Source organism: Theropithecus gelada, chromosome 19, assembly GCF_003255815.1.
Source record: "Theropithecus gelada isolate Dixy chromosome 19, Tgel_1.0, whole genome shotgun sequence".
In the NCBI taxonomy this organism is placed as follows: domain Eukaryota; kingdom Metazoa; phylum Chordata; class Mammalia; order Primates; family Cercopithecidae; genus Theropithecus; species Theropithecus gelada.
The window spans coordinates 42,480,290-42,499,568 of record NC_037687.1 but is presented as its reverse complement, the minus strand read 5'-3'; the positions used below and the strand labels follow the sequence as shown (position 1 = coordinate 42,499,568).

The window sequence follows — 19,279 nt, the reverse complement described above, 5'->3', positions numbered from 1 at the left end:
AAATCCAAAAAGTAAATTAAAAATTAGGTTTTCTGGGTTAAAAGTTTGTTTTTTTACTAAATTTACTAAAACATCCACCAATACTGACACAGCACTTAAACTTGGCCATTTCTTCTTGAGAGGGAATTTCCTACATATAAGCTAATGTAGCTTAATTCGCAACGCAAGGCACTGACAATGCCTCAATGAGTTCATATAACTCTATAAACAAATAGGTTTAGTCCTGACCTCTTTATTCATTTTTAGTAACCCTTGCAACTATCTGCATTCTAGTGAGAATGTCCTCTAGATCAACAAAAACCAAAAAGAGCAGGCCTCAAGCACACTAATTAGTAGCTCATAAAACCTTACTCTACCAATACAGCCACAGAAAACAGCAATGATAAAAATTAAGCAGTTAACCAAAGGTTGACTGAGTTATACTAATTTTCCTTAGGGTTGGTAAAATTTCATGCTTGCAGTCATATGACTAACCCAAATTAATAAAACTCAGCATAAAACATGTTTAAGATTATAAACAAAGTTATACCTTAACTAGGTCATAAAAAGCTACAGCTAATATAAAAATAAACAATGAAAGTGATTTAATATATTCTGAATACATGATAGCTAAGACCCAAACTGAGAAGAAATATCCTACTATGCATAGCCATAAACTTAATTAAATTAACAAAGTTATTCACCAGAGTACTACCAGCAACAGCTTAAAACACAAAGGACTTGGCAGTGCTTATATCCCTTTTTTGTAATCAATAAACCCCAATAAACCTCACTATCTCTTGCTAATTCAGCCTATACACTGTCATCTTCTGCAAAACCTTAAAAGGTATTAAACCCAAGTACTTACATGAAAACATCAGGTCATGGTGCAGCTTATAAGACACAAAGAAATGGGCTATATTTTCTAATTAAAGAACATTCCACCCACAACAAACTTTATGAAATTTGAGGCGAAAGGAAAATTTCATAGTAAATTAAGACCAGAGAGCTTAATTGAATAGGGCCATGAAGCACGCACACACCCATCCATCACCCTCCTCAAATATTTCAATATATCCAAATTTATAATTAATATAAATTTATATATGAGGAGGTGAGTCATAACAAAGTAAACATACTATATGCTTTAATAAACCAAAGTGTTTATTAAACTCAGCCTACATCTGGAAGATTTCATATTGATTTGACCACTTTGAACCAGACCTACCCCCAAATCAACAGAAGCTAACAATTATATTTATTTAGACCAAAACATTTACTCACAACAGAAGGTATAGGAGAAATGAATTTCTTCAGGTGCTACAGAAAAAGTGCCATATTGCAAAGATGAAAGAATAATTTTAAGGACAAAAAAAGCAAAACTAATCCTTTATACCTTTTATGTAACGAATGAACAACAATTTTACAAAGAGAACTTTAGCTAAAAAACCCAAAACTAGACAAGCTACCCACAGACTGACTCATATGTAGCAAAATAGCGAGAAGATCCATGAGTAGAGATGAAAACCTGGTGATAGCTGGCTATTCAGAACAGAATTTCAGTTCAACTTTAAATTTACTCAAATTTTAACCTTAATGTAAATTTAAATGTAACTCTAGAGGGGGCACTCAGATGGCTGACTAGAAGCAGCTAGTATGCACCACTCTCAGGGAGAGGAAACAAAGTCGCAAGTAAATACTGTCTCTTTAAGTGGATCATCTAAGACACGGATCCCCAACCCAGGGCCACAGACCCGTATTGTTTGGCAGCCTGTGAGGAACCGAGCTGCACGGCAAGAGGTGAGCAGTGGGTGAGCATCACCACCTGAGCTCAGATCAGCGGTCAGATCAGCGGCAGCTTGAGATTCTCACAGGAGCTTGAACCCTGTAGTAAACTGTGCATAGGACGGATCTAGGTTGCGGGCTCCTTATGAGAATCTAATGCCTGATGATTTGAGGTGGAACAGTTTCATCCCAAAACCGGTCCGCTCTTCCCCTCTCGCCCCGCGTCCCCCGGCCGGAAATACTGTGTTCCATGAAACCGGTCCCTGGTGCCAAAAAGGTTGGGGTAGCGCTGGTCTAAAAGACCATGTCAGGATTTACCACGGACGCCAGGGGACTCCCAGAAAACAGAGAGGAGAGAAGCCAGGCAGCCACCTTCCTGGGACTGGCATGGAGTGGGTGAAGCTCCCTAACATGGTTAAACGGTGAGAGAGTGAGTGTCCCTGGGGGAACCACACTTCCTACGTGGCCCTTTGCAATCCTGGGCACAGGAGGACCTGCCAACTCCCACCCCTGGGCCACTAGACCAACACAGAAAGCCACCGAGAGTTTTTGCAGAGGCACTGCTCAAGCCCATGTGGAGCACCACAAGCCTCGGATCCCTGGACAGCTTGGTGCCAGCTGCCATAACCCCAGCGGAAGCTGCAGTCACAGTGCTGAGGGGCGGTCAGACTGCCCAGCCCCTCCTCGCCAGGCAAGGCAAGGCTCGGCTCCACCCTGCTCCCGCCTGAGCTCTGCAGCATAGCGACCCTCTCCACAAGAACTCTGCAGGCAGGCTCTGCATTTCCCCAGGAACCTCCCAGATAGCAGACCATGCAACCCCTGCCCTACCTCCTCTGAGGCGGCTAAGGCTCACCAGCTCCGTCTTCCAGCGCAGCAACCGCACCTCTGCAGCAACGGCACCTCCTGCGGTTCTGTGTTCCTCTGGGGCAAAACTCCCAGAGGTAACAGATAACACCTCGCACCTCTGCATGCCCTCAACAGTGAAGTTCAGCATTGTTTGGAAGGGAGGGAAATGCAAGCGCGCCACGTACCCCGCAGCTGCCAGTCTCTATTGCAGGAGTCCTGCCCTCTTCAGTGAAAGGCCCACAGCACAGCCGCCCTGCCCCCACCTGGACATTTCACCTGCAGCCCAGAGCCCTTCTGAAAATCCAAACCCCACATACCTTGATATTCCCTTGGGCTCCCACCACCTAAGCGTTCTGTAGGACCCTGCATGAGAGTTTGACCAGTGACCTGGAAACCAACCTGTCCCGCCTACCTGCATCAAAGCCAGCACCTGAACTCTGGCCTAGCAAGACTGCAGTCCAGCCCCTTCAGGTCTCACAGGCTGTCCAGTGGGCCAGCTAGGGGCCTGGTAACTGGGGAACTACTTGCCCCATTCCAACTCTGCTGGCATCTGACCGTTTCCCCCAGGGCCTGAGGTCAGACCAACCCAACCAGCTGACACCAGCACAACACCCAATCACACAGGCCCTGTGGAGGAGGCCCCTTCTACAGGAAGCAGCAGTACTGTGACACAGGAAAACAGGTGAGCCTTAACCAATGGCGAAAGGATTCCCTATTCAATAAATGGTGCTGGGATAACTGGCTAGCCATGTGCAGAAGAACGAAACTGGACCCCTACCTTTCACCATATAAAATAACTCAAGATGGCCTGATCTAGTACATGCAGAAGCCTCTGCAGATCTTACCATTTTCTCATTACATTTTGCAGGTGTTTCATCAATTTTAAGAGCTACCGATTTTAATTTTATTACAATTATAAATATAAAGCCACCAGCCATATCTAATACCAGACACCACTATTAATTGCAGCTGTGCTTTTATTACTCTCTCTCCCAGTACTAGCAACCAGCATCACCATACTGCTGACAGACCATAACCTTAATACACTTTTTTTGATCTAGCTGGAGGAGGAGATCTACTTTTAGACCAACATTTATTCTGATTTTTTTGTCTATCCAAAAGTGTACATTCTTATTTTACCAGGTTTTGGAATAATCTCACATATTGTTACCTATTATTCTGGAAAAAAAAGAACCATTTGATTATATAGAAATAATATGACCCATAATATCGATTTAGCTCATAAGCTTTATCGTATGAGACTATAATATATTTACAGCAGGAATAGACATTGATACCTGAATGTATTTTACACTAGCTACTATAATTATTGCTATTCCAACAGAAGTTAAAGTATTTAACTGACTAGCAACCCCACAGGGAGGTAATATTAAATGATCTCCAGCTATAGTATGAGGTTTAGGCTTTATTTTTCTGCTGACAGTTGGAGGCCTAACAGGAACTGTTCGAACTCATCAGCAGACATCAATCCTTACGATACATAGTATGCTGTAGCACACTTCTAACATGTTCTATCGATAGGTGCAGTCTTCACCATTACAGGATTTATTCACTGATTCCCATATTTTTAGGTTATACACTCAACCTCAGCCAAAATCCATTTTGTATTTGTAGGTGTTAGCCTGACTTACTTTCCACAACATTTGATTTATCAGACATGCCACGACAATACTCTAACTATATTGATGGATATACAACATGAAATATCATCTGCTATGGTTTGGATGTGGTTTGTACCCACCAAATCTCATCTTGAAATTTAGTTCCCAGTATGGCGTCCTGGGAGATGGGGTTTAGTGGGAAGTGCTTGGGTCATGGGGGCTGGTCCCCAGAGAACAGATTAATGCCCTCCCTCAAGGATGACTGAGCTCTCGCTCTACTAGTTCTCAAGAGAGCTGTTTAAAAAAAAAAAAAAAGCCTGTCACTTTTCCCCTCTCTCACCATGTGATCTCTGCACACACTGGCTCCCCTTCACCTTCCATCATGAATAGAAGCGGCCTGAGGTCCTCACCAGAAGCCAAACAGACAAGAGGTGCCATGCTTCTTGCACAACCTGCAGAACCACGAGCCAAATAAACCTCTGGTCTTTATAAATTACCCAGCCTAGGGTATCCTTGATAGTAACACAATATGAACTAAGACGCCTATTACACTTGAATTAGTTTTACCATAACACTTTGAAAAGTGATCAGCATTTATGTTTAAATACCAAAACTAAAAACATCCACATAACTTTTTTCAGTAATTCTAGTGCTGTTTACTTCAATTAAAATTTTTGAAATATGCCATTCTTAAAATCCATCACCAAAGAACACTGAAGGCTTAAAACATGAGACCCCCTTGGGAAAAAGGCAAGCTATAATTTATTTACATCTTTCACTATTCCTACAACATTAGGACCATTTATTTATATTCTAAACATTTCATTCCCAAACATCATGTTTTCTACCCCCAATTGCCAAATCCGTAATAGTCTCTTTTCAACAATGATTAGCACAACTTGTACTAACATAATAATATATAATGTCAAAGGATGTTATTACCAATAACACCTCTTAAAGCACAATTTCAAGCAACCGTCCTTTTTGACCACCACCACTTAAGTTACCAGATCATTTACCTTTATACCACCCCTCCGGCTTTCTTCCTTTCTTTCATTTCCTTCCTTTCTTTCCTTCCTTCCTTTCTCTCTCTCTCTCTTTCTTTCTTTCCCTTTCTCTCCTTTCCTTTCCTTTCCCTTTCCCTTTCCTTTCTTTTTTTTTTTTTTTTTGACGTGGTCTTGCTGTTGCCCAGGCTGAAATGCAGTGGCGTGATCATGGTTCACTGCAACCTCGACCTTGGGGCTCAAATGATCCTCCCACCTCAGTCTCCAAAGTAGCTAGGACCACAGGCATATGCCAAAATTCCCTGTTAATTTTTATTTTAAGTAGAGATGGGGTTTTGCTGTGTTGCTCAGGCTGGTCCCGAACTCCTGGGCTCAAGCAATTCACCCACCTTAGCCTCCCAAAGTGCTGGGATTACAGGCTTGAGCCATCATGCCCAGCTTACCACCATTTTAAAGATTCTCCTTTGAAAACAAAACAAAACAAAACAAAACAAAAAGCTCTCCTGATTCTGTGGTTCACCCTGCAGTGGACAGGAGCTGCAGTGGACAGGAGCTGCAGTGGACAAGAGAGTGGTAACACTTCTCAAGAGGTATGCACGCTTCCTGTCTATACCTTTTGCTTTTCTTTCTCTCCTACCACCATAATTAACATTTTGCCATATTTCCTTCCTAAATTTGTTCCATGGATTTTTATGTAGTTGAAATAATACTGCATATACAAACTGTAATCACATTTCTTTCCCCTAATTATTACAGTGTTCTTAAAACCTTCTAAAATATTTGTAAACTCTATTTGTAACTTTGAGGGCTCCTCAAATGGGCCTTCAACAGTGCCTGGTGAGTTAATTCACTGTCCCACTCTAGTTTTTATTGTTGACTTACTTCTTTCTCACTCTCTTTTAAATACTCTCCAATGAGGTTTTTGTTCCTCTCATTTCCAAACCCACCTTGTCAGGGTCACCAACACCCTTCATCTTGCCAAATCCAATAGCCAGTTTTCAGCCTTCCTCTTACTTGAACTCTTAGCGTTCTCTCTCTGAGTTAACTGCTTCGTCCTTTTGTCAGTTGGCTTCCAATACACTGCATTCCTTCTTCCTAGGTCACAGGTTACTCAGGTTAGTCCTCAATTTCCTTTGCTAGATTGTTCCTGACTGAATGTGGGAACACCCTATGGTTCAGTGCTTGAGCTGTACCTTGCCTTCCATCTAAACCAATTCGCTCCATAACCTCATTCAGTTCCTCGGTACAGAGATTAATCCTGTATTTATCTCTTCAGTCCTGACTATCCCCTCCACCCACAGGCTTCCAAATGCTTATCTAACTTCGCCACACGGATATCTAATGAGCATATCAAATACATAACTCTTGACTTCCTTCTCCAGCCTTCCAAACCCTGAGGCCTCTATTGCCAATCTTCAAAATAACTCCATTATGAAGGTATTAAATCTACTTTCAAAATATTACCTGTTTTCATCACCTCCACATATTAAACCCAATTCCAAGTCACTGTTATCTCTAGTGTGAACTTCTGAAGTAGTCCTCTCATTAGCCTTCCTGCTTTAATTTTTTTTTTTTTTTTTTTGAGACGGAGTCTCGCTCTGTCGCCCAGGCTAGAGTGCAGTGGCCGGATCTCAGCTCACTGCAAGCTCCGCCTCCCGGTTTACGCCATTCTCCTGCCTCAGCCTCCCGAGTAGCTGGGACTACAGGCGCCCACCACCTCACCTGGCTAGTTCTTTGTATTTTTTAGTAGAGACGGGGTTTCACTGTGTTAGCCAGGATAGTCTCGATCTCTTGACCTTGTGATCCACCCGTCTCGGCCTCCCAAAGTGCTGGGATTACAGGCTTGAGCCACCGCGCCCGGCCCCTGCTTTCATTCTTATCCTCACTGTCCACATAGCACTCAAGAGTGACCTTTAAACAAAGATCCTTTACTTATCTGCAAAAAAATCAGCCAGGGGCTCCTGATCACACTTAGAATAAAATCTCACCGCTTGCAACAACCAACAAGGTCCTGCATGATTTGACCTCTGCCTATTTCTCTGACCTCACCTCGAATTTCCACTTTCAGTAGCCACACTGGCCTTCTTGCTGATTCTCAAGTGAAGCTCCGTTTCTCTCAGGATCTTCTCTTCCCTCTGCCTGAACACACATTTCCCTGATTTATAGCCAACTTTATTCAGGTCTCAATTCAAATGTTACCTCCCCAGAGCTATCATTCCTGGTCCTCCTAACCTACGAACATAGCAAAGTCTCAGCAGGTATGTGCTGGCTAGAGATACTTATCCAAGTTTAACTATAAAAGAGCAACTGGGAAAAAACATAATTGGAAAAATAGATAAAAGCATTGTGGCCAAAAGAGACTAGACCAAAGGTAGCTCCCTTATTAAAACAAAAATGGAATGTAAAACAGAAGAGTGGCAAATGGGAGTTGGGAGGGAGGTTCCACTGGGAACTCACAGACATAACCTTCTTGCTCTCTCTATGTCTCAAGCCTTCTTTCCACAGGCCTTTGAAGAGAGCTTCATGCAGACACGTCAAAGTGCTGCCACCTACAGATCAGCTGTACTATTAGCAATAGCTGACACTGACCAGCCCTTATTCACCTGAGCTCTGTCTTCTTGTCATGGTTCTCATCAGCATCCAGGGCTCCTTTCCTTGCTCTAGTAAGGAACATACATTTGGCTTAGGGACTGCACATCCAGCTTAAAAGAAAGGAAATGGTACATGGTCATGCTAGGGGATTCCCAGATTCAAATCTAGTCCATTGGCCATCAAAGAAGGGAGACACTGACAGGAAGAGACAGAGAAAGATGTGACAGTCTAAAGGATAAGAGATAAAAGGTACACAGTGGAGCTGTCCATTTCTCCTTCTACTCAAACGTAAGCCTTTCCTCAGGGAATGGAGATCAGAAATTCACAATGAATGAGGCAGAAATTATGGGGAACAAATTCTGAATATTATGTAGGATGATCTTACCCAATGAGATCAGGTTGCTGTAGTTCTCCAACATCACATCCCTGTACAAGTCCCTCTGAGCAGGGTCCAGGCATTCCCACTCCTCCTGAGAGAAGTCAATGGCCACATCCCTGAAAGTCACCAACAACTGAAACAACAAATCCATTACTTGTGAAAATACAGCAATGATTCTGAAGTGAAATGAGAAGAAAATGGAGGAGGTAATTGAAGGAAGCAAGTAACACTTTTGTGTTACTTTTTTGTGTTGTTTTCAACAGGAAATTGGTTGCCTAAACCATAGTATTAACATGATTCTCTATCATTCCTATTGCCACAGATAAAACTTCCTGTGTACAACAGAACAATTCCATTATCCAGAAAGGTCTGAGAATTTAAAACGCCAAATGTCCAGATGTGTGCAGTTTCTTGATTAAATAAAATACTGCATGCATTTATTTCACAGCAGATTTTAACTGCACAGCAGATTAAGCTTTCAAATCCTCAATAACTAATATACTCTGAATCAATACAAGTTCTTGCTCTCCCTTCTGCCTTTAAAGACTTTTAAAAAGATGAATTTTTTCCAATGTTTAACAAGTCCCTAGGTTAGAAAATAAAATTTGAATATAACCTAAGAATTTTTTGAAGACTCAGATTCATCAAGTTATTATGTCACAGAATAGAATGGACATATGATATTTCCATTTTATGTACAAAATGATCTGCTTATTTGGGAGTATTTGAATTAGACAAATTCTCTAATGTCTTTGAGCTCTTAGAATCTATAATTCTTGAGAGTATGCATCTGGCATGTTTTATTTGCTCCTATTTTCCCTGTTCCTAGGCTACAGCAAGGTACTGGATGCCAGTCCAGGCACACAGAGACATCACTCTGAACTGGTACATTCTGGGAAATCCCAAGGTGAACTTGACTATGATCATCCTCTCTCATTGGTTCCTGGGCAAGAGGGTTGTGGGAGGCAGAATAAAGGCCCCCCAAACATGTCCACAAGCTAATCCCTGAAACAGTAACAGTACTGACTCAATGTTAAAGAAAAGCTTGCTTGCTTAAATATAATTATTACTTTGCTTGACTTTGTAGATTATTCAGTAAGAACAGTCTCAGGAAAACAGGACCTTCAACAGAGATAAGAGAATTAAAATACGCAGGCTAACAACTCTGGGAATGGGCTGACCGGCCTGGTAAGAATAGGCTGACGGCACCTACAGAAGGCCACAAAACACTGATCAAGAAAGCAATGACCAAGAAAGCAATGACCTGAGACTGCACATTTCACAAGAATGTTTTGATCATCATTTTTCCTAATTTCCCTTAAAATCCCCTGATATGGAGACAGAACTCAGTGGTCTTTGAACACTAGTTCACTGCCTCCCCTGGGTTGCTGGCTTCCTGAATAAAGCTAACCTTCCTTTCACCAATGCTCATCTCTTGAGCTTTCAAGTGGCAAGTGGTCTGGACCTGAATTTGGTTACAAAACCTATGTATACCTTACCTTACATGGCAAAGGGGACTTTAGAAGTGCAATTAAATTAAGGATCTTGAGAGGGGGTTATCCTGGATTATCTGGTTGGGCCCAATGTATTTATAAGTGATAGAGGGAGGCAGGTGAGTAAAAGAAGGAAATGTGATGATGAAAGCAAAGGTCGAAATGTGATTGCTGGCTTTGAAAACAGATGGAAGCCACACCCCAGGGACCGTGGACGGCCTTTAGAACCAGAAAAAGACAAGGAAACAGATTCTCCAGTCTTCTAGAACCTCCAGAAGGAACATGGCTCTGCTAATACTATGATATTAGCCCTTTCAGACTGATTTCAGACTTCTGACCAGCAGAAGTATAAATCATAATTATACTGATTTAAGCCACTAAGTATAGTGGTTATTAGTAACAGCAGCAACAGGAAACTATATCAGGAACAAGAGCCCTTCCTTCACAGGACCCTGTTCCCATTCAATCCTCAAAGTTTCACGGAAAATCTTGCCACACACTGAGACTAGGAACATCCAACAAAAAAATGCTGTCACTTTCAAGTGGAAAACGCAAGTTTGTAGAGAAGACCAAACTTTGTCATGTGTCACATTCAAACACTCATCTCTACCTCACCAAACCGTGGTACTAACGTGTACCATTCTTAAAAGGAGGTATTTCTGTTCCCTCAGAGCTCTGGGAAGAAGACTATGCCTGTGGACAATGCAGAATTATCTGGTGAATGAACATCTAAAAACTGTTTGGAGAGGGGAAAAGCACTGAGAAGAATTGGGCTCTTTGCTACTATTACTCACTAAAATGGGAGACTTTGGCAGCAGTTCCCTTAAGGGACCAAACAAGGCAGGAAATTCTGGGATAAATAAATCTGGTGTTCACATTACACAACAAAATGATTGTACTTCAAGAAGGAAAGAAACAGCAACTCACGTGGGGCATGGTTTTTTAGAATTGTCAGAACTGATCGATTTTCTGGGTTCCTTTCCTGGAGGTGTGCAAAGTCCAGAGAAGCCAGTGCTGGAGAAGGAAAAAAAGCCACAAGATTGAGTTGGCTCACAGCCCACAAAATAAAACTACTTAGAACTACCTTTACTTCTCCTCTTTTGGGAATTTGGAAAAAATCTCAGTCCTTCCACAAACCCAGTGGAAGCCAGCTACTGCAGAAGGGGTTCAGGCCAGACCTTTCCTTAATGTCCATGTTGAACAGGACCCTAGGTGCTGTTACTTTCCCATGGCATCTTCACCTCCACAGTAGAACAGGGGCATGCCCAGGGAGCCCCCCACCATCCCCCTGGACCCAAAGTGAGGTGCTTTGCTCCCAATCTTAGGAGGGCGCTTCAGAGACCAAAATGTGGCCTCCTTTCAGACATCATGAACATCAGCTAGACTCACAGACATTCTGACAGACACATCAGAGTCAACAGATCCAAAACAGTCTCATCCCACTCCCCTGAAGCTAGTTCTTTTTTGCCCGTTTACTCTTCCCTATAAAAGAAAATTCCTTTATGCCTGACCTTTGCTATGCTTGCAGATCTTACGGTTGTAGTGTTCTTCCAATTACAACACCTCTTCCCTTACTGCAATGTTTCTATGAATAAATAGTCATTCCTTACCTAAGTCTGGATTTGTTTATTTCACAGGTTGAATAACTTTTGTAGAATAACAAAACAAACTATTTTAACTGTAATCTAATTCTCCAAGCCATGGCACACACAAAAGCACTGAGGATCAAATATGAACAACATTCACATGACAGCCAATGTGGGCGCAGCACGCCGCCTCGTGCAATATGACTTCAAGATTGAGCATTCTCCAACTACAGCCATCTACCTGCCATAGTTTCGTAGCACTGATCCTTTTTTTTTTTTTTTTTGGTAGCACTGATCTTGCGTACATGTATAATCCATGAACTTAACATCAGTGTTGCTCGTGTGATACCAAGAAAACCCGGTAAGAGAGCAGGTAAATAATTTAAGTAAGATTTTGTTTGGTATAGTTGACCTTTGAAGCGCCAAAAGCCACTGTACTATCTAAGATTTTGTCCTCCCCGCTAACCAATTTTCAACTCTGTTGAGGCAATATCATCTTCATTAAGGATACATGGGTTGGCTGCGTGTGGTGGCTCATGCCTGTAATCCCAGGGAGGCCGAGGCAGGCGGATCACTTGAGGTCAGGAGTTCGAGACCAGCCTGGCCAACGTGGCTACTAAAAATACAAAAATTAGCCGGGTATGGTGGTGCACGCCTGTAGTCCCAGCTACTTGGGAGGCTAAAGCAGGAGAATCACTTGTACCCAGGAGGTGGAGGTTGCAGTGAGCCAAGATCACACCACTGCAATCCAGCCTGGGTGACAGAACGAGACTCCATCTCAAAAAAAAAAAAAAAAAAAAAAAACCCATGGGTTAAAATTATATATATAAAATGATATAAAGATGTTAATCTCTGGAAGTTAATAGGATATTTGATACATGATACACAAATTAACTATGACCCCAATAAAAATACAAGTATGAAAGCAGATATATTCAATTTAAATTCAACAAGCAAGAATATTAAAAAGCAAGAATTGGAAGAAAATGCCTGATAATAAAGACAGCAGAGATTTCAGAATACCACTCCTATCATTAAAATGTTGGATACTGTAAAAAAGAACGAAATCATGTCCTCTGCAGCAACATAGATGTGGCTAGAGGCCATTATCCTAAATGAATTAACACAGAAGCAAAACCAAATACCACGTTATCCTTTATAACTGGAAGCTAAGCACTGGGTACACATGAACATAAAGATGAGAACACTGACACTGGCAACTACTAGAGCAGGGAGAGGAGGAGGACGGCAAACGATGAAACCTACCTACCTATCAGGTATCCTGCTTACTAACCGGGTGACTGGATCATACCCCAAACCTCAGCATCACACAATACACCATACAACAAACCTGCACATGTACCCCCTGAATCTAAAATAAAAGTTGAAATTTTATTTTTAAAAAGTTGGATACTGCATATGAATGGAAAGAAAAGATTAATGTAACAGAATAGAATCCCTGATCTCTGGGGAGTAAATATTATTGGAGAAAGGTAATATTGGAACCCCATTTTATACCACATACCAAAATTAACTCCAAATATATAAGATATCTAAATATTAAAATATGAAATTGGCAGGGAGTGGTAGCTCATGCCTGGAATCCCAGCACTTTGGGAGGCTGAGGCAGGTGGATCACCTGAGGTCAGCAGTTCGCGGCCAGCCTGGCCAACGTGGTAAAACCCCGTCTCTACTAAAAATACAAAAATTAGCTGGGTGTTGTGGCAGGTGCTTGTAGTCCCAGCTACTTGGGAGGCTAAGGCAAGAGAATCGTTTGAACCCAGTAGGTGGAGGTTGCAGTGAGCCGAGATCATGCTACTGCACTCCAGCCTGGGCGACAAGAGCAAAACCCCATCTCAAAAAAAAAAAAAAAAAAAAAAAAAAATCAAAAAAATGCTAGAAGGAAAAATAGACTGTGTCCTTCTTAACTGCGGACACAGTTAAGAGGGGAAAATTCTGTGTCTCACAATCATATGAATAAATATTACTATATTTAAAAATTGCCTAAAGCAATACAAACACAGACAAATGACAAAATGGGAGAAAATATGCACAACTTAAATCAAAAACACAGTGTCCTAAAATCCAAAGAGCTGTATTTTAAAAAACAAGAGAAAACAATCAAGAGAAAAATAAAAAATCATTATTTAAAACAGGCAACAGATAATTCATAAAAAAAGAAAAGTCAATGGCCATTCAACATTTAAAATATGTTCATCCTCATTTAAATAAGAGAAACTCAAATTGAAACTAAATTGAGAAGACTTCTGAATCCAATATCATTAAGATCCCATTGGACTAAATTCCTTGAAGATACACCTATCAGATCTGGACATAATACAAAAAGCAACTAACTGAAGGTACTGGCCAATAAACTGAAGCAGTATTCCTGCAAAAAAAAAAAAAAAAAATGTAAAAATTAGCTGGGTGTGGTGGTGGGCACCTGTAATTCCAGCTACTTGGGAGGCTGAAGCAAAGAACTGCTTGAACCTGGGAGTCGGAGGTTACAGTGAGCCAAGATCGCGCCACTGCCCTCCAGCCTGGGCAACAGAGCGAGACTCCGTCTCAAAATTTAAAAAAAAGCACACTTGAATTGAATCACGAGGAAATATCAAACACATACAAACTGAGGAACAATCTACAAAGTAACTGGCCTGTGCTTTTCAAAAAAGTCAGGATCACAAAGGATCAAAGAAAAGTCCAGGAACTGTTTCCGATTAAAAGAGACTAAAGAGATGTTTTAATTAAATGAAATGTTTGATCCTAGATATGATTTTGAATTGGACACCAGATAAGGGGCAAAAAAGGCTATAAGGGGCTGAGCGCAGTGACTCACCCCTGTAATCCCAGCACTTTGGGAGGACAAGGCGGGCGGATCACGAGGTCAGGAGATCAAGACCATCCTGGCTAACACAGTGAAACCCTGTCTCTACTCAAAAAAAAAAAACAACACAAAAAATTAGCCGGGCATGGTGGCAAGCGCCTGCAGTCCCAGCTACTTGGGAGGCTGAGGCAGGAGAATGGCGTGAACCCAGGAGGCGGAGCTTGCAGTGAGCCAAGATCTCCCCACACTGCACTCCAGCCTTGACAGAGTGAGACTCTGTTTCAAAAAAAAAAAAAAAAAAAAAAGGCTATAAGGACAAAATCATAACAATTGGTGAAATTCTTCTATGAACTCTGGATTAGATAGTTATCACTTAACTCTGCTACACTTCTTTGTTTTAATAAATGAACTGTAGTTATAGACCCTGTGCTCAGAAAATACACTAATTATAGATAAAGGAAAATGATGTCTGAAAACTACTATCAAGTAGTTCAGAAGTATATATGTAGAGAGAATTAGCAAACAAAAAAGCAAAATGTTAAAAAACTGATAAATATGTAAGGGCATAGGAGAGTTTTTTCTACTATTTTTGCAACTTCTCTGTAAGTGTAATATTATATCAAAATAAAAATTTCTAATTTTTAATTAAAAGACTGAAGAGGCATAACCAAATGTAATCCATGAAACTTAAATATAGCAAAAAAAAAACACCAAAAGAAATCTAAAATGCACTCTCTATCTTAACAGTAGTGACAGTTACTGTTGTTTTCAAACAATTATATTTTAGAATAAAGAACATAAATTATATTAATGTTTCAGCAACTAAGATTGTTAGCATAAAACAGAGATACAAGTATAAAAATCAAACAAGAAAATACTCTGTAATTTGTCTGAACTATTATTATAAATTCATGATTCATGATTTACACTTTAAAAACAAGTTATTAGCTTTGTTCCCTGAAATGACCTAGATTAAATGACGGCCCTATGGCAATGAGAAACTCTAATGCCCAGACAGTGGTCACTGTACACTATATACCACAAGAGGAATCAGAACTCCTTAGAGAAATGGCTCATTTCAGGCCTGGCACAGGAAATGTAGAAGGTGATCTTGGGATCATTTGTTCTGCCAGAAAGCAAATCAGCTATCAACTCTACTAGAATCATGACAGAAAGACACAGAACTGCCTGGAAAGGACTACCACTGGCTTAAAAAAGAGCACTTTGATATAAAACAGAATAATGATCACAACAGTTTGAAACATACGGTATTCAAAACAAACTCACTCACTTTTGGGACTCCTTAGATGGTTGAAGGGCACCAACTCATTTCTCTGAAAATACATAAAGGGAAAGAATCAAATCAATTATTCTGCCTTTCCATATGAACTTTATTTATTTATTTATTTATTTAGAGATGGAGTCTCACTCTTGTTGCCCAGGCTGGAGTGCAATGGCACCATCTCGGCTCACTGCAACCTCCGCCTCCCGGGTTCAAGTGATTCTCCTGCCTCAGCCTCCCGAGTAGCTAGGACTACAGACATGTGCCACGATGCCCGGCTCATTTTGTATTTTTAGTAGAGATGGGGGTTCTCCATGTTGGTCACGCTGCCCTCGAACTCCCCACCTCAGATGATTCGCTTGCCTCAGCCTCCCAAAGTGTTGGGATTACAGGCATGAGCCACTGCGCCTGGCTATGGACTGTATTTTAAGATAACCAAATACTTGACGAAGAAAAATTCTTATATATAGAAGAACTATAACTAATGAATACAGAAGGAATTGAGAGAATTTTTTTAAATCACCATATATAACCGTTAATGAAATAACAGGCCAGGCATGGTGCCTCACACCTGTAATCCCAGCACTTTGGGAAGCTGAGGTGGGTGGATCACTTGAGGCCAGGAGTTCAAGACTAGCCTGGGCAACATGGTGAAACCTTGTCTCTACTAAAAATACAAAAATTAGCCAGGTGTGGTGGCACACGCCTGTAATCCCAGCTACTCAGGAGGCTGAGGCAGAAGAAGCGTTTGAACCCAGGAGGTGGAGGCTGCAGTGAGCCGAGATCGTACCACTGCACTCCAGCCTGGGCGACAGTTAGGAAAAAAAAGAAAGAATGGATCTTGGTATCAATCGTACGTGGGCGTTATAACCTTTAGGTCAGTGCTGCTTAACCCTTCTAAAATTTTTCATGGTCATATCCCTAGGAGCCTTTTTGATACTTTTCTCTAAAAGCCACCACTCTCATGAAATTTTATTACCATAGATATACTGTATATATGTTTATGTACTGTGGCCCTTTGAAGGACCACAGATCATTGTAATACCTAAGAGTTTTTGTCCTCTTCTTTCTCAAAAACCAAGTTTTACCCCCTTGGAAGGTGATATCCTCCACCCTCATTGAGAGTGCATGCTTTTTTTTTTTTTTTTTTTTTTTTTTTTTGAGACGGAGTCTCGCTCTGTCCCCCAGGCTGGAGTGCAGTGGCCGGATCTCAGCTCACTGCAAGCTCCGCCTCCCGGGTTTACGCCATTCTCCCGCCTCATCCACCCGAGTAGCTGGGACTACAGGCGCCTGCCACCTCGCCCAGCTAGTTTTTTGTATTTTTTAGTAGAGACGGGGTTTCACCGGGTTAGCCAGGATGGTCTCGATCTCCTGACCTCGTGATCCGCCCGCCTCGGCCTCCCAAAGTGCTGGGATTACAGGCTTGAGCCACTGCGCCCGGCCTGAGAATGCATGCTTTAGGTGAAAAAAAGGAAAGGATTACATGGGCAGCATTTAAACACATCAATATGACATCACTGAAAGTGGGACACCAGACTGTAAGGGCCTCATGATGTGATGTCATAGGAAATAATATCAACTATGAATTAAACGTGATTTATGGAAAACCTGATCCGAATCCAATCAAGCCTCTGGATCTAACTGCCTGTTTACAGAAATATGAAGGAACGGAAAACAAATTATATGACAGTACAAAGAAGCAATTAGCTAAAAGCAGTATACAAAATATTCTACGGGGCAGATGATCTAGTTTTTCTACAAATCAACAGCACCAATTAAAACAAACCAAAACAAAACACAAGAGGGAAACTCTCATGGATTAAATAAGTTTAAGAGGTTTGGCCACCAAATGCAATGTGTGGACTCTATCTGGATCCAGATTTGAACACACCTATTGTAAAAATATGTGTTCAAAATAATTGCGAAAATTTGAATATGGGGGCATACCATATTACGAAATCACCACCACGCTGTTACACCAACATAAGAAACAAACTTATTGTTTTAAACTTATTGTTAGTTTTTTTTTTTTTTTTAAGTTGGTATAACAGCATCATGGTTATTTTAAAATATAACGTCTTTTTGGTCATATATGCTTATAGGAGGATAAAATATGATTCTGAAATACTACAGGAAAAAAAGGGGAAGGACTGATACAAAGGTATTTACAAATGTTTTTAATTACAGCTAGATGTTGGACATGTTGGGGTTTGTATTATTCTTTATCCTGCCTGAAAACATCCACAATAAAGTTAAAATTGTAAGTCTTCAAATTTCCCTCCAGAAAGTACAGTTATTTTTCATCAAAACCTTAGACCAGGCCGGGCGCGGTGGCTCACGCCTGTAATCCCAGCACTTTGGGAGGCCGAGACGGGTGGATCACGAGGTCAGGAGATCGAGACTATCCTGGCTAAAACGGTGAAACCCCGTCTCTACTAAAAAATACAAAAAAACTAGCCGGGCGAGGTGGCGGGCGCCTGTAGTCCCAGCTACTTGGGAGGCTGAGGCAGGAGAATGGCGGGAACCCGGGAGGCGGAGCTTGCAGTGAGCTGAGATCCGGCCACTGCACTCCAGCCTGGGCGACAGAGCGAGATTCCGTCTCAAAACAAACAAACAAAACAAAACACACACACACACACACACACACACAAATTAGCTGGGCGTGGTGGCGGGCGCCTGTAGTCCCAGCTACTTGGGAGGCTGAGGCAGGAGAATGGTGTGAACCCGGGAGGCGGAGCTTGCAGTGAGCCGAGACCGCGTCACTGCACTCCAGCCTGGGCGACACAGCGAGACTCCGTCTCAAAAAACAAAACAAAAAAACCTTAGACCAGAAAGGAGTGTTGTATCACTGGGTGGAAAGGGGAAGTGTAGTGCGGCTGGGGAGTAGAGCTAAGCTGATGATCCCATCCCTGGAGCATCATTTATGGGGTGCCTAAGGATCAGTCACTAGAATGGCTGGTTCTTCCTTAGGAAGATGTTGCTGGAAGTAGAAAACGTTTCGGAAAGGAAGAAATTTGAGGTTAGAAAGAAAATAGGAACTTCACACAAGACTTTCAGAAGTGCGATACTCTTTTCCTCTGGGTGCCTCTCTTCGAAAACACAGAACAGAGAAAAGAAAAAAGAATCATAGAACATCAGAGCTCTCGGAGCAGACAAAACAATTTAGGATCACACCAACCTCTACAAAAGGATTAGTCTTCCCCACAGGGCTCTCAAGCTAGAATGGGACATCTTTAACAGTGGTCTTCTTCCTAAGACACTTCCGTGGTAAAGCCTCACCATCAGGGAAACTTCAAAAAGAGCCTCTTACTCTGCAAAGGAACTGCAGCAGCTGTCACTGCACGATTCTCAGCTGGCGTAACGCTGTCCGTGTCACACGAGGAGTACTGCGGCACGGGAGGGCCAAGGGCTGGGAGCATTACCAGGCGGCAGGAGAGCCCACCCCGCGGCCGCACAAGCGCACACGCACACGTCCAGGGCGGAGGAACACTACTAGTAACAACGGCCTCTCTCTCTAGGCTCCCTATCCCAAAGTGATGGTGCCGATTTTATTCCCGGACAGGGGCTCCAGGCGCACACTCATAAATTCGGAGCGAAGGAACACAACTAGCAGCACCACGCCCCCGCCGCTCCCAGAACCAAAGTGACGGTGCCGACACCCCTCCGCATCCGCAAGGCCGACTTCCATAAGTAATCAGCCTAGAGCACCGTCCCTTTCCTGTCAGCACCGAGCCCAAGCCAGGACCCCGGTATTCCCAGCACCATACAAGACCTTCTTTTTCAGTGAGCCAAACCAAAATCAGCGAGCGGTTCCCGGTGAGGCCGCCCACTCACCTGGCCGGCGCAGACAGGCTCCGTGCGTCAAGACGTAACAGCGTAGGTGTACG

General features: G+C 42.2%; 1 protein-coding gene across 5 annotated transcripts in view; it reads right to left on the bottom strand.

Annotated features, from left to right (window-relative positions):
* LOC112612194 (zinc finger protein 571) overlaps positions 1-19,279 on the bottom strand; it is a 92,714-nt gene that overhangs the window by 12,983 nt on the left and 60,452 nt on the right. The window contains exons 1-4 of one of the 5 annotated variants that reach the window (XM_025366391.1): positions 19,227-19,278; positions 18,703-18,801; positions 10,628-10,714; positions 8,214-8,340 (exon numbers count right to left, since the gene is read on the bottom strand). The exons of 1 other annotated variant lie outside the window; for it this stretch is intronic. In XM_025366391.1, coding sequence (XP_025222176.1) covers positions 8,214-8,340; positions 10,628-10,636 — 136 coding nt within the window. In that variant the 5' untranslated portion in view covers positions 10,637-10,714; positions 18,703-18,801; positions 19,227-19,278. Of the gene's footprint in view, positions 1-8,213; positions 8,393-10,627; positions 10,715-18,570; position 19,279 lie in introns of those variants that run through there. 3 more of the 5 variants (XM_025366390.1, XM_025366392.1, XM_025366389.1) reach the window with 3 other exon arrangements.